The sequence below is a fragment of the Corythoichthys intestinalis genome, chromosome 1 (assembly GCF_030265065.1).
Source record: "Corythoichthys intestinalis isolate RoL2023-P3 chromosome 1, ASM3026506v1, whole genome shotgun sequence".
Classification (NCBI taxonomy): Eukaryota; Metazoa; Chordata; class Actinopteri; order Syngnathiformes; family Syngnathidae; genus Corythoichthys; species Corythoichthys intestinalis.
Genome location: NC_080395.1, coordinates 15768238 through 15784653, shown reverse-complemented (window position 1 = coordinate 15784653; position 16416 = coordinate 15768238). Strand labels below are relative to the sequence as shown.

At 38.1% G+C, this 16416-nt stretch overlaps 1 protein-coding gene across 2 annotated transcripts in view; it reads left to right on the top strand.

Annotated features, from left to right (window-relative positions):
- The window catches only part of LOC130911174 (tyrosine-protein kinase CSK), a 95250-nt gene that overhangs the window by 55298 nt on the left and 23536 nt on the right, over window positions 1-16416 (top strand). For both annotated transcript variants that reach the window (XM_057829093.1, XM_057829007.1), the window contains exon 5: window positions 12606-12825. In XM_057829093.1, coding sequence (XP_057685076.1) covers window positions 12606-12825 — 220 coding nt within the window. The remainder of the gene's footprint in view (window positions 1-12605; window positions 12826-16416) is intronic.

Genomic DNA, 16416 nt, shown 5'->3' with positions numbered 1-16416 from the left:
CACTGTTGTACCCTCGGACTGCATGCTTCTCAAGTCCTCAGACAGTTCTTTGGTCTTCTTTCTTTTCTCCATGCTCAATGTGGTATACACAAGGACACAGGACGGAAGTTGAGTCAACTTTAATCCATTTTAACTGGCTGCAAGTGTGATTTAGTTATTTCCACTACCTGTTATGTGCCACAGGTAAGTAACAGGTGATGTTAATTACATAAATTAGAGAAGCATCACATGATTTTTCAAAGGGTGCCAATACTTTTGTCCGGCCCATTTTTGTAATTTTCAGGCATGAAAATCTCTCACCTTTCGGCGAAATTCGCCGTTTTGAAGTCAAAAAGGGTGACCTACGTGAATTGTGTAGATCCTAGGAGAATTGTTTTTAAGGGGGGGGTCGGGAGATTTTATTTAATGTCGGACGCTGGGTATGCAAGCGGGGAAAGCGGCACAAAGCCAAAAAGGCGCACCAGAGTGGCCAAAACATTAACTTATTTCAACGAAACAAAGGAGGGTTCACTGTTGTCCTGTCCCTTCAATGCCAAGCTTGGCTGCACGTCGGCCGTGAATGAACACCTAAAGCGCTGTCCCCCAGTTTGTAAGTCCATCTAACTAACTAACTAACGACATGTTTTGTTGAAGTTGTTAAGCCTGTCGCGATATGCAGTGAGTCCATTTATCGCACGGTAAATAAAAATGATGGCGGTAATTTTCACGGCTGCGTTTATCGTCGCATGCATACATTTGTGCGTGCGTGGAGACGTGCGTTTTGATGGCATATGAGACCCAAGTTCCTTTCACAGAAGTGTATTGGTTATCAACACGACGTAGAATTAAAGTTCAAACATACAAAATAAGGAAACATGTATAGTAACCACTGTAAACGTTAGCATTGCTACATTGAGGCTAATGGGGAAAAAAAGACAACCTACTTTAGCCTGCTATAAAACATTGGCAGTCTTGTCCAAAACGCAAACTTAAACGCGGTTAAAAGGTCGCTGGTTAACAGCATTTGCAAACGAAAAAAAGATAACTGACACCACATGCAATGACAAAAAGAGCTTTTTTGCGGTGTGTAAAGCTAACTGTGAGCGGTTAAGCGAACGTACTTGCGCTAAACCTTTCAAAATAAAAGCATTTCATGTTCGTCATCTAAATAACGATTTCTGGAGTTAATTCCACATACTTTGGAATTCAGATTCTACACTAAGAATAGCTTTAAAATGACACCCTTTATGAAAAATCTGATTGGCAATGTTATAATACTATTATAATCAGGGGTGCACATAATTTTTTTGCCCAGGTTCTCAGAGGAGGACCTGGAGATGTGACCTGGTCCTCATTGAGCTTGAGAGCCGACCCGCCTGATGCGATAAATTTATGACAAACTTTACTTAGAGCCAGTTAACTTTAATTAATTATATTGACAATTAATGCTTGATTAACATCAACTGGCACAACAAAATTGCCATTACTTTGAAGTGAAATGTAAAGAAATAAGCACCAATTCAAAATAAAGGGCATTATGCGGCTCCCACATTAACTCCAAGCCTTTTTAAAAGTGGGATATCCTCCTCATAAGACCTCATTGAACGTGCATGTTTAGCTTTGTAAAATGCGAGCAAAAACACGTTTGTCAGTGCATGTCGCTGTTCATTACCTTTATTCCGCCACTTGTCCATAGGGCGAGTGGGGTCCTGTTTGACATCGATAGTTTGCTTAATTGCCACATGCTCTGTTTTTTTCGTGCTTTTCAAAGTTTGGATGGCTGAAATTCTTTGACCCTACATAAAATGCGCTGCTCTTATCGGCGACATTGGGATTCTCACGGCACATTTTGTACCGCATTTCCGTGCGAGCATCATTTGCTTCTAGCCATGGTACCTCCTGTAGCCACTTTTCAGCAAAAGTCCTTTTTTTCGGTAGCTCCGGTGACGTCTCTGTCGTCTGTCTGTCTTTTGACGGGGGTGGGGGAACACGGAAGTAATAATTACATGTCGTCCACATCCGGCTGATCGGCATTGATGCCGTGGTGGTCCCCGATGGAACAGAGCTTGCTCATGTTCTCCTTGACCACCTCGCAGAAAGGCCTCTCCACACCGTCGCAAACGCAGCGGTTGAGAAGTGCCCCGTCAGGGATGAAAAGCATCTGCTGGATCGTGGCTCTGCACTTGGTAGAGCATTTGCGTCCGTTGAACAGCTGTCCGCAGTAGGACAGGTACGCGGCCAGGGAAGCGTGGCAGTGGCTGTCCTCCTCGCAACGTCTGCGGGCCTCCATGCAACCGATCCCCCTGTCGCCGTCGTCCGGGTGCTGACGTGGTAGACACTGCTCGATGGCGCGTTTGGCCCCCAGGCACTCTGCGTCCTGGGCGCACTCGCATCTTTCCAGGTCTGGCCCGCTGCGAGTGTGGTTGAGGCGGATTAGCGCATTGATGCAGTGGCTGGGGCACTGCCTCCTCGTGCCCCACAGGTAGTGATGGCCAAATGAAGCTTCATGAAGCAATGAAGCTTTGCAGCCAATTGGTTTGCACATGTAGCAAAGCTTCATGGTGCTTCATTTACCCTATGGCGCCATCAAGTGGTCTAGAAGCCCAAGAGGTCAACATTGTTAAGAATTCAATGGCTATTTGCTTAAGACAAAGATATGAATGTGCTTGTGTTAGTAATTTAGTATGTGAACAAAATACAACAAGTGCTAAGGGTAATTTGTTATTCATTTTTATTTAGAAATAATAGCTTTCCCACAGTGTCTGGCTTTAATCAGTTTCTTTTTTTTTTTTGGAAAATATTTCACCAGCTTTAGAAAATATTCTTTCACAAGGCACAGATGAAGCTGGGGTGCAGAGAAATGTGAGTGCCAGTTTATATAAATTTGGGTAGGTATTCTTTTGTGCCTCCCAGTACACTAATGGATTGTTCATTCTGTTGATGTTTGGTTCAGATAGGTACACACACACACTCACATTTATATTAAATTAGTTTTTCTCCCTTACCTTATTGAAAGCAATCAAATCAAAATGTTCCCATACAGGGGAGGATCGCTCTTTTCGCGCAGGTTCCATCGCAAGCAAAGGACAAGGCTCGAAAAAATATTGCACTGTTGCGCACAGATGTAACAAGTACAGGAGCCCGAAATCCACAAAATGTGAGATAACAGGCGATCGCCATTGCGTTTTGCAACCAATTTATACCGTAGTCTGTCCTGTTTTTGCAATGTGCGCCAAACGTTGGATCACTTCCGAAGCACTCACGAGATTCAGCCGGCCGCCGGCGAGGCTTCCCACGTCATCATTTCCGGGTTTTGCCGAAATGAAGCGTGCCTCGCTACAAGCTTCGTGGAAACCCCCCTCCCATTGCTCGACACAAGCTTCGGAACCTCGGCTCATTTCGTCCCATCACTAAAGTAATTACTCAGTGTGGCCTGCCTCTTCAAAATTTTGAGAAGTTATTTTCTCGTGTCCGCCGCAAATACAGTGGTCAGCCATCGGTACGCAAAAGCGTATGGAAGCCGTTGAGGGCCAGCGCATTTGTCTACGTCCAGTACGCATGCGCGCATGCGGACCACTTATGTGCACCCCTGATTATAATTGTATATTGTAGTATACTATCATATTAATGCTAGATATTTTTTTAAGAATTGTTTTGAATCATGTTGGAAAGGCAAAGTCAGTGTTCTGAATCTGTTTACGTTCCATTTTTTTGCACAAGTTAATGCTATCAGCATTTGACCTCATTGTTTATTTGTGATTTATTGTTGTTATTTACGTGTTTACTGGTTCTTTAATAAAGAATTTAAGTGTTCCAAAATGCTTTTATGAATTAATAAGCGTCATCAAAAATTTCGTTGCTAAATTAGTGAGGAAAAAAAGGGGGGAAAATAGTCTGCTGACTAACCGGTAGAAAATTAGTCGTTTGGGACAGCCCTAGTTGTACAGTGTACCGGAACATATTTCCTCCACACCCTTCTCACCTTTTTAACCCCGGACCCATTTTCAGGCCTGAATTTTGTGTAAAATGATAATGAGTTCCCTTTTTTTTCCCCATTTTCTTTTTTTTTTTTTTTTAATTGCAAGCAAAATCAATGAAGATATTACTACCAAAGCATTTGTAATTGCAATCATTTTCTGGGAGAAATTGAGCATTATCTCATTATCTGACAGAATTGCAGGGGTGCCAGTGGTTTTGCCCAGCAGTGTATATCATGTGATACATTAAAACTGTTCAGACCAATAGGACACTCAAATTCCTATTACCTGTGTCAAGCTGCTGAACAGGACAGGTTAAAAAAACAAAACAACTCGACTTTATTTTTGCCAGAAATGCTGACAGTAGCGCTACCAGTTTCTTAACCGCACTGTCACAATAATCACATTTTCCCCTATACCAATCAGACGATCACATAATTACACACAAGCTTGCAGTTGGAAGTCCTTATTCAAATTCTTTAAAGTGCCGTAAATATTAAACTGTTTGACATAGTCAACATTACTGGAAAGCTTCGATTTCAACCTCTCTCCCAGTTTTTATTTGGCACCGATAGACCACATAAAACCAGAGATGTGATTGTTGTAATTTCATGGTAGGAAATGGTTTCTCCACTACAGGGCACTCATGCTCTTTATATATTTGAATGAGATGACTTTTGTGTATTTTCTGGCCTAATATGGTCATGTACAGTACTAGAGTACATTATAATAACAGTGGTCATGTACAGTACCGTATTGGCCCGAATATGAGACGGTGTTTTTTGCATAGAAATTAGACTGAAAAAGAGGGGTCGTCTTATATTCGCTGTCTACACATTATACCCATTCACGACGCTAGATGGCACCAGATATCATTGAAGCGATGTTCTGTTATGACTAGGGCTGCAGCTATCGAATATTTTAGTAATCGAGTAATCGACTGAAAATTCTATCGATTAATCGAGTAATCGGATAAAACAAATATATTTTTAGGTGAAGAGCAATTATACATATACATGAGAAAACAAGACATTTCATGTAATCTTGAACCATTTTCAGTCAATCAATGTCTTTATTTTCGATGTATATTGTTGAAAACAGCCAACAATTGCATCTCAGATGTAACTTCAATTAAAAAAAAAGACTAATTCACTGCTTTCACTCAAAAAACTTTTAGATCTTATTAATATATATATATATATATATATATCTTACCTAAAAATGCCATTACGCTTGATAACACACATCACTTAAAAGTTAGGATTTTTTTCGTAGTGTTTCAATTGAATTTCTCTTTGTGTCAAGCCATTTTTAAGTTCTAGTTAAGTTTTAAGTTAGTCTAAACTGTAAGTCCTGATAGGATTTTGAGTTTTTGCTGTGTTCAAAATAAATGAATGATACAGGCTGTATTGGAGCACATTAGGGACCAGTGCTACTTGGTGTTTTATCCAGCAATGACTACTGAGCTAAAATTGATAGTTAGCATGATTAAGTTTTTATTTTACACCCTCATCACTCCACAATGCTATGTTATGTTAAAGCCTGTATGTAAGACACGTTAGCCACGCATCAACAGTGGTCTTAATTAATTGAAACCTAGCCCTCCGCAGGGCTAACGTTCCGTGAGCTAGTAGCGACAGTAACGTTAATCTTATTTATTAGCGCTTAGCGCTCTTTATTAGCGCTTAGCGCTGTACTGCTTTAAGATGGCGGCTGTTTACAAACGCTGCCCAGACGCGGCCGAGTCTGTCATTTGGCATCTAGTTCAACATACATGTGATCACTATGAGACGCACCAGACGCTGCCTGTTACCAATGTAGCATTGTGCGGGCTAGTATTTAGCAACGTCGGCGTCGTTTGTGGCGGCTGTCGGCTGCGGTAAGTTTTTTTTTTTTTTCTTCCTCTTCCTCTCCGCACGTGACAGCGCGCTGTCCCGCATTAAAAGTAGTCCTAGCAAAACGTGATGCTTAGAGCTGTCAAAATAAACGATTACTCGAGGTGAATAAAATTACTCGGATCAGTTTTTAAACTCGAGTTACTCGAGTTGCTCGAGTACTCGTTTCAGCTCTAGTTATGACATATCTCAGCTACTCTCTCCATTCAAGACGCGAGATGGCGCCAGATATCGTTGAAGCGATGTTCTGTCATGACAGAGCTATGCTACTCTCGTTTAACCAGTTTGCATTATTTTATTGCAGTGTTTGCCTTATTCAGATTTGTTTCAAGACTACAGTTAGACTTCACTTTGATGGTTAATGCAGTTATTCCAATTTTGTTGTTTTATCACAATAGATTGGTTTATTTACGTTTCAAAAACCCGAAGCCGTTCATTTACGAATGTGATTGCACTTTAGTTTACATATTTTAATGTTCGGATATTAAGATTTGAATGAGGCAAAATAACATGCTTTTTCTCTCAGATATATTGCTATAATCATTTGTTTCGGATGTACTGTAATTATTTTCTGTACAAAAATTAATTTGGTGTTCAAAAAGTCTTTTTTTCAAACCTGAGTCTTGAAAAAGGGGGTCGTCTTCTAATCAGGGCCATCTTATATACAGGCCAATACGGTAATATTACTCAAGTAAAAGTAACAGTATTCATTCAAAAAATTACTAAAGTACAAGCATTAAAAGTATTCGTTGAAGAGAATACGCAAATCATGAGTAACATTGTGAGTAACTGCATAGACTTTTTTCAAACTTGAGTCTTGAAAAAGAGGGGGTCGTCTTATAATCAGGGCCGTCTTGTATTCGGACCAATATGGTAATAGAGTACATTATAATAACAGTTCATATAGATGATGTTGTGCTGAGGAAAAAAAATATACCATTGCTTATCATTGAATACTCTTATACTTGTAAAGGATGCTGAATCTCCATATGCCAGGCAGGAGGTCTAGAGGATGAACAAAGAGGTTTATGGATGTAGTTAATAAGGACATGAAGGTAGTTGGTGTGAGAGCAGAGAATGCAGAGGACAGGGTTAGATGGAGACAACTGATTCGCTGTGGCGACCCCTGAAGGGAAAAGCCGAAAGAAAAAGAAGAAGAGTACATTTTTGGATGACTACTTTTACTTTTCAATATTATTTTGAAGTATTTTTTACTTGAGTAAAATTTTTGGCTACTCTACCCACATCTGCATATAGGTGAAAAGTAATTGAATTACACACAAAAAAATCCATATCTATTCTATGTAGTCTCTGGACCCCTGGGATTATTGCCTCGTTAAGGATCCGCTGTTCATTGGTGAGGCAACCCACACTGATCTCATCAACTCGAACCGCATTAAGCTGCTTTTCCACAAAGTCATCCGCTGTCTGCGGGCGGAGGCCAACGACAAGGAGGAATAGATGCGGGCGGCCACAGGAAACGGGCTAAATCAATTAGCACTATTGATTTGCCACCGGTTCACCAGCTGAGACGAACGGACAGACTCTGTTACGGTTAATGCTGCGTTTTTGCTCTGGCGGGTGACGCTAATCGATGACAAAATGCTAATGAAAATGTGCTGCCATCGTGCAGGGAGAGAAAGTGAGCCCTGGAACAGTAACATGTATACAAAATTACCAATGTATAATTTAAGAATACAGAAAAGGCTGTACTCCACTTAGAAATTGGGTATAGTAACTGGACTATGTTTGACTATTACTTCAGAAGGGAGAGCTTTTAATATGCTTGAGCTGGCTTGCACACACAGTATCAATGCAAAATGAATTGCAAAACAGAAGAACTGCAGACCTGCGATCCATAAGGGCACATAATCGATGTAATGGAGTAGCCGTTCCATCCATAGTGTCTGCTGCTTGTGCGTCATCGCACCAATGTGCTGCTCTAATGCCAAGTGTATTGTGGGTCTTGAAGATGAAATTCCAGCTCTTCTAATGAAAATGCATGCCATTTTAAGAGTGTTTTCATTAAGGCACAGCAGGCTTTTCCCCGGAACGCTCGCGAAGCCTGGTTTCTAATGTTAGCGTTTTCACAGGCGCTATTCACTTACAGTAATAGCTAGCTATTACTGTAAGTGAATAGGATTTATATCAATAAGTAAATTAAAAAATATATATACTATGACCGTTTGCATTGTAGAGAGACATTCAGTCAAGTCTGTTGTTTTTAGGGCTGCAGCTATCAAATATTTTAGTAATCGAGTAATCGACTGAAAATTATATCGATTAATCAAGTAATCGGATAAAACAAAACAAAAAAAAAAGACTAATTCACTGCTTTCATTCAAAAAACCTTTCGATCTTATTTAAAATATATATATATATACCTAAAAATGCCGTTACGCTTGATAACACACATCACTTAAAAGTTAGGATTTTTCCCCACGTGTTTCAATTGAATTTCTATTTGTGACAAGCCATTTTTAAGTTCTAGTTATGTTTTAAATTAGTTTAAACTGTAAGTCCTGATAGGATTTTGAGTTTTTGCAGTGTTCAAAATAAATGTATGATACAGGCTGTATTGGAGCACATTAGGGACCAGTGCTACTTGGTGTTTTATCCAGCAATGACGACTGAGCTAAAATTGATAGTTAACTCATTTGCTCCCAGAAACGTATAAAGACGTTCTATTTTTAAATGCTTAACTGTCCCACAAACGTTTTTACACGTCTTTTGCGTTTTTTTGTACAAAAAGCATCTAGAGCTTCCGATCTATCGCCCAAACAAAAAACAAGCCTTAAAACCAATTTTAAAGCAATAAAACTGGCCACTGGAGAGCAGTAGCGCATTTGTTAAGACCTCACAACCCAATTCAAACAGTACAACTTTATTAGGGAAGTTAGCAGAGCCCCTCCACAGCTTGCTGCTCAGGTCCACCGCACGCTCGAGTGTCCTGCACGGAAACACGCACGGCCAAACCAGTTCCCCGCCAGGAACATAAGTTCCCCAGGCAAACGAGACAGTGGTCACCACAAAAAAAAAAAAAAAGACTTAAAAAAAAATCCATCTTTACGAGACAGTCAGCAATGAGGGAAAAGTTTAACCGTTGTCGCAGCCACCAAACGTGATCTCTCAGTTAGGTAAGTGTGAATAAATTGTTACTTTGCTATCAAAAGCTCTATTTGGCTGGTTGTTCATGTTATTTTGTAAAAGGAAAACATTATTCAGATGTTTGGGATGTCACTGAAGCAAAAAATAGCCGTGTTAAAGTCAGTTATGTTTGAAATTTTTGCGTTTACAAAAAGCTCATTTTCTCCGTTTTTTCATCAGAAATTGGAAAATTGCTCAAACTAAGCTATTTTCTAATCCTGATTTCTAAAGAATGGAAAAAGATATGAACTTACTTTTTTTCTGCTGAAAGAAGAGAGTCTAATCTTTCTTTTGGTGGGTTCCATGTTTATATAGCAATAGAACAGAATTTTTTGTGGGCCTTGCAAAATCAGTCAAAATCCAGTAAAATGACCGGGAGCGAAGGGCCTTGCTCCAGTGAAAATGGCTGGGAGTGAATGAATTAACATTATTGAGTTTTTATTTTACATCCTCATCACTCCACATAGCTATGTTATGTTAAAGCCTGTATGTAAGACACGTTATCCACGCATCGACAGTGGTCATAATTAATAGAAACCTAGCCCTCCGCAGGGCTAACGTTACGTGAGCTAGTAACAGTAACGTTAATCTTATTTATTGGCGCTTAGCGCTCTTTATTAGCGCTTAGCGCTCTACTGCTTTAAGATGGCGGCTGTTTACTAACGCTGCCCAGACGCGGCCAAGTCTGTCATTTCGCATCTAGTTCAACATACATGTGATCTCTATGAGACTCATCAGACGCTACCTGCTACCAGCGTAGCATTGTGCGGCTAGTATTTAGCAACGTCTGCGTCGTTTGTAGCGGCTGTCGGCTGCAGTAAGTTTTTTTTTTTTTTGCTTCTCCCTGACATCAGCGCGTTGTCCCGCATTATAGGTAGTCTGAGCAAAACGTGATGCTTAGAGCTGTCAAAATAAACGATTACTCGAGGTGAATAAAATTACTCGGATCAGTTTTTAAACTCGAGTTACTCGAGTTGCTCAAGTATTCGTTTCAGCTCTAGTTGTTTTTATAAAAATATGAAAAGTAGTTGCAAGGACATGCATTTGCTCAAATCAAATCTAGCATATCATGTGATTCACTGATTTATTCTATCATGAGTCAAAGCTCATGGTAACAGGGTTGCGTATATGATGTGGAACAGACGTGAAAATGTAGCTTGGCGCCCTGCCCCAAAATGAATATATATATAAAAATTTATTTTTTATATGTTGTACATTTTGTAAATATTGTTTTTTTCACAACCTAAAGGGTATACGTCCTTCACTGTTTATTGTTCACCTGAAACGAGTGAATAAAGTTTAAAAGTCCCATTTATAAGGTCCATTTTTCCTCCGCTTCCTTTCGTTGCTTTCTTTAAGCAGCGCCTGAGGGCTTGGACCTTTACGTACTAAAAGTCTTAAATGTCGTATTGACAGCAACAGGAGTCAGATGGTCATTTATCAATAGCGCTAGCCGCTAACACAGTTAGATGATGCACAACCCCTTCCCCTTGATATCTTAGAAAATGTTAGCATGATAATTTAGTGTTTTGGTTAGGGCTGTCAAACGATTAAAATTTTTAATCGAGTTAATTACAGCTTAAAAATTAATCGTAATTAATCGCAATTAATCGCAATTCAAACCATCTATAAAATATGCCATATTTTTCTGTAAATTATTGTTGGAATGGAAAGATAAGACACAAGATGGATATGTACATTCAACATACGGTACATAAGTACTGTATTTGTTTATTATAACAATAAATCAACAAGATGGCATTAACATTATTAAAATTCTGTTAAAGCGATCCATGGATAGAAAGACTTGTAGTTCTTAAAAGATAAATGTTAGTACAAGTTATAGAATTTTTATATTATAACCCCTCTTAATGTTTTCGTTTTAATAAAATTTGTAAAATTTTCAATCAAAAAATAAACTAGTAGCCCGCCATTGTTGATGTTAATAATTACTTACACAATGCTCATGGGTGCTGAAGCCTATAAAATCAGTCGCACCCAAGCGCCAGCAGAGGGCAACAAAACTCCGAAAAACACAATTAACAACATGACATTTCACTGTGCTGTCATTTTAATCTGAGCGGGGCATGTGTGTTAATTGCGTCAAATATTTTAACTTGATTAATTTAAAAAATTAATTACCGCCCGTTAACGCGATAATTTTGACAGCCCTATTTTATTATAACAATAAATCAACAAGATTGCATTAACATTCTGTTAAAGAGATTCATGGATTGAAAGACTTGTAGTTCTTAAAAGATAAATGTTAGTAATAGGGCTGTCAAACGATTAAAATTTTTAATCGAGTTAATCACAGCTTAAAAATTAATTAATCGCAATTCAAACCATCTATGAAATATGCCATATTTTTCTGTAAATTATTGTTGGAATGGAAAGATAAGACACAACGGATATATACATTCAACGTACTGTACATAAGTACTGTATTCGTTTATTATAACAATAAAGCAACAAGATGGCATTAGCATTATTAACATTCTCTTAAAGCGATCCATGGATAGAAAGACTTGTAGTTCTTAAAAGATAAATGTTAGTACAAGTTATAGAAATGTTATATTAAAACCCCTCTTAATGTTTTCGTTTTAATAAAATTTGTAAAAATTTCAATTTACAAAATTATCAATAATGAACTAGTAGCTCGCCATTGTTGTGTCAATAATTACACAATGCTCATGGTGCTGAAACCAATAAAATCAGTCGCACCCAAGCGCCAGCAGAGGGCGACAAAGCACCAAAAAACACAAGTACAAGTGGTTGTCATTTTAATCTGTTTGAGCGGGGCATGTGCGTTAAATGCATCAAATATTTTCACGTGATTAATTTAAAAAATTAATTACCGCTCGTTAACGCAATAATTTTGAGAGCCCTAATTATGGTATTTAAAATTTTAGTAGAAAGTATTTTATTACAAAGTTTGTTTTTTTTCTTCAAGGCCATTTTCCACTTGATGACGCCCTAGGCAACCGCCTAGCTCTCCTATGCCCTTGGTTCCACAAATAATAATTAATATTTGAAATGTTTTTTTTAAACAACTGTTGCTACAGAATGAGTATTAAACTTTTATTTTAATGTAATTTGAACTGTTTTATTGGAGATTCAATTTTGTTATTGGAGGGAGGACATAATAGAAAAACTACATTTTAGGGTATACTTTTTTTTTATTAAAAATATTTCCTAGTGTTTTCCTCTTTTTTTATTATTTTTAGTTGTGGTGTCAGGACAAATAAATTTACTCAAATTTTGTTTGTACATTACCGTATTTTCCGCACTATAAGGCGCATCGGCGTAAAAGGCACACCTATATTAATGAATGGCCTATTTTAAGATGAATAGGGCGCACCGCATTAGTAGTACAAGTAATAGTGGTTGGGGTTGCGTTATGTAGCTACTAGATGGAGCTGCGCTAAAGGCAATGTCAAACAAATATTAACCAATATTGAGGTGCATCGGATTATCAGGCGCACTGTCAGCTTTTGTGAAAATTGAAGGCTTTTAGGTGCCGCTTATAGTGCGAAAAATACAGTATTTTTGAGTGATGTAAAATGTCCTCCAGTTTGGAATGACCCTTTTTTTTTTATCCCCGTAGTTGGTTCCATGGCAAGATCACCCGCGAGCAGGCCGAGCGGCTCCTCTACCCTCCCGAGACGGGCCTGTTTTTGGTGCGCGAGAGCACCAACTACCCGGGCGACTACACGCTGTGCGTCAGCTGCGACGGAAAGGTGGAGCATTACCGCATCATTTACCACAACGGGAAGCTCACCATCGATGAGGAAGAGTACTTCGACAACCTCATGCAGCTGGTGGAGGTGAGCGGAGAAAGGAAAATCAATGTGTAAAAATACCTCTAATTAAAGCCGGGAAGTAGCAATGGCAGAATAATTAAAAATACAAACAACGTGATTTATTAATGAATAAATATAAAATGTGCAGATGATATTGTTTTTGTGCTGCCTGACTCTGTAGCTTGTGAAAAGACGCCATTGACGTCATGCTTATTTATGGAACAAGTGGGCGGGGTAAACTGAAAAAACTCAGGCACCGAAATGTTCATTTTTATTCTGTCCAGTTACCACTGGTGGCTTTGGAACTGGTACCAAATTGATACCGGGTACCTAAATAATAATAATACACATTTTTGATAGACAAATTCTGCCTAATTTGAAAGGGTCAATACATTTTAAAAAAACACCTTGGTATTATCCAATAGTGTTTTGACTGGTAGGAATGCAAATACATCTTATTACTTAAATGAAAAATTTAATAAAAGACCAAAAATAAAACTGCGCTTCGATTAATTGGCACTATTGCGTAAGTTTGCACACAAAACAAAACAAAAAGACAGGCTCATGCACACAACGCCTTCCCAATGGGGTTTGCCTAAACAGCTCGCATCCTTCAAAAAGCCCGTCTGATCTTTTATCTGCAAGGCTGGCAGGCGGATAGACTTTCATCCCGTCAGATAACGAGAAGCACAAAAGCAGCATATCGCACTTTTAGTTTGGCTGGCAATGGAAATTTACAGGGCTAACTCCAAGGTAACCCTCATATGGACTTCATTAGATGCACAGGCAACGTATTAAGTAACATTAGTTAACTCATTTTCTGCATTGAGAGTAATCAACATCCAAGAGGGCAGGACAGTAAAGTCTAGGGTTCATTCGCTATCATCCCTCCCACTTCAAACGGATTGGACGTCTTTGTTGCTCAATGACAATTCATGAGTTTAATTTTGGGGCATTTCAGGTCTAGGCATGTGCTGGTATGAGATTCTGATGGTATGATAACCTTAAGCCAAAATATCACGGTCAGTGTTGTTAATCTTACTTTTAAAAAGTAATTAATTTCAGTTACAAATTACTTCTTCCAAAAAGTAATTGGGTTAGTAACTCAGTTACCTCAGCGTAAGAGTAATTAGTTACTCGGCAAAGTAACTGACATTACTTTTCATGTTCTACACGTTATTACTAGTACATGATCCATTCTATGTCTTTCACATCAAATATGTTTATGGGAACTGATTGAATGGAACTTTTCATTCCAAAAAAAACAGGTCATAGGTTTTTTTTTATTTTTATTTCACCTATATAATCGTGTAATGGTATACAAACTTTAACTTTCAAATGCTGTGAGAAAAAAAGCCTTTTTCCTGTTGTCCTGAATCGTGACTTCTGTGTACCGTCACATCCCTTCTATATATCAGGCATGAAAATCACTCACCTTTCAGCAAAATTCGCCATTTTGAAGTAAAAAAAGGGTGACCTACGTGAATTGTGCAGATCCGAGGAGAAATTTTTATGGGAGGGTGATCGTAATTCCATCTAACTAACTAACGACATGTTTTATTGAAGTTGCTAAGCCTGTCGCGATATGCAATGAGTCCATTTGTGGCAAGGTAAATAAAAATGAGGGCTATAATTTTCACGGCTGCGTTTTATCACTGCATGCGTGCATGCATACATTTGTGCGTGCGTGTAGAGAACATATGAGACTCCGGTTCAGTTTACAGATGTTTATTGGTAATCAACACGCCGTGAATTACAGTTCAGACATAAAAAATAAGGAAACATATGTATATTAAACACTGTAAACGTTAGCATTGCTAAATTGAGACTAATGGGGAAAAAAAGACAACCTACTTTAGCCTGCTGTAAAACATTGGCAGTCTTGTCCAAAACGCAAACTTGCGGTTAAAAGGTGACACTTCAAACATTAAAAATCACTGGTTAACAGCATTTGCAAACGAAAAAATGACAAGAAAAAAAATCTGAGTGACACCACAAGCAATGACGATAAGTGCTTTTTTGCACAGTTTGAAGCTTTTAGCAGTTTAGCGAACGTACTTCCGGTGAATATATCAAAATAAAAGCACGCCACGTTCATATAAATAACGATTTCTGGAGTTAATCCCCCATACTTCAGTATTAATACTATAATATGTAAATACTATAATACTACAGGATTCAGATTTTACACTAAGAATAGCTTTAAAATGACACCCTTTTTGAAAAATATGATTGGCAATGAATATTATAATTATTATAATACAATTATATATAGTAGTATACTATAATAATGCTAAAAAAAAATTTTTAAGAATTGTTTTGATTAATGTTGGAAAGGCGAAGTCAGTGTTCTAAATATGTTTACATTCCATTCTTTTGCACTAGTAAATGCTATCAACATTTGACCTCATTGTTTATGTGTGATTAATTATTGTTATTTACATGTCTATTTGTACTTTAATAAATCATTTAAGTGTTCCAAAAAGGTTTTTGTGAATTAATAAGCATCAGCACAAATGTCATTGCTAAATTAAAAAAATATACCGTAATTTCCCGAATATAAGGTGAACCCGTGTATAATGCGCACCCCAAATTTACTTGTAAAATCTAGGGGAAATTATTGTACCCGTTTATAACGAGCACCCTAATTTTAGCCCCAATAAATAGAAGAATACAAGAAAATAGAGCTCGTGTACAGATACAGAAATGTCATTTTACTGACTGGTGAAACACAGCACAAGCATAGCACATTGGTAGTTCAAAACATTACCATAAACTGACAATATTTACGGTAATAATACGATTTGACAACCTCTCCAACTTACCAGAATCTAGGACAGAACAAAAGAGATGTGACTTTTCTTTTAAAAACTGTTGTATAACTCGTTTCATCATGATGAATAAATTAGGGCTGTCAAAATTATCGCGTTAACACGCGGTAATTAATTTTTTTAATTAATCACGTTAAAATATTTGACGCAATTAACGCACATGTCCCACTCAGACGGTATTCTGCCTTTTGGTAAGTTTTACAGCAAGGTTTTTTGTGCTGTCAAACGGCGAACTCTTGTGGTCGCTTTGCGACATGGTTTATTGCTTTCTTGCCAGTTCAATATGGCTGCACGACATCTCGGGCTGACGCCTACGTTGTAATGTTGTGCTTATATGATCCTTGGACAAGATTTGTCCGTAAGTATGGTTGTTGTAAAGAATGTACATATTATGTTAGTAAGCGAAATGTTATATTTTTTGTATGAGACGCTTTTTGTCTATGTTTAGTGAACCTGTATAGCGTGCTAAGCTAACGTTGTTGCTAATGCAATGCTTTTTTTGTCTTTTCACTATAGTCTAAAGAGGACAGTGGTTTGAGGCCATTTTATTAATAAATCAGATGAAAAAGGAAGAAGTCTGATTGTTAAGGCGTCGTTCACTAGCTGTCTAGGTTTGGAAAAAGTACACGCTTCGCAGTGAGGACAGCATAGACAGATTTAAATGACAGTAGAGTGAAATGCCCACTACAGTCCTTATGTACCCGTATGTTGAATGTATATATCCATCTTGTGTCTTATCTTTCCATTCCAACAAATTATTTTACAGAATATATATATAATTTAC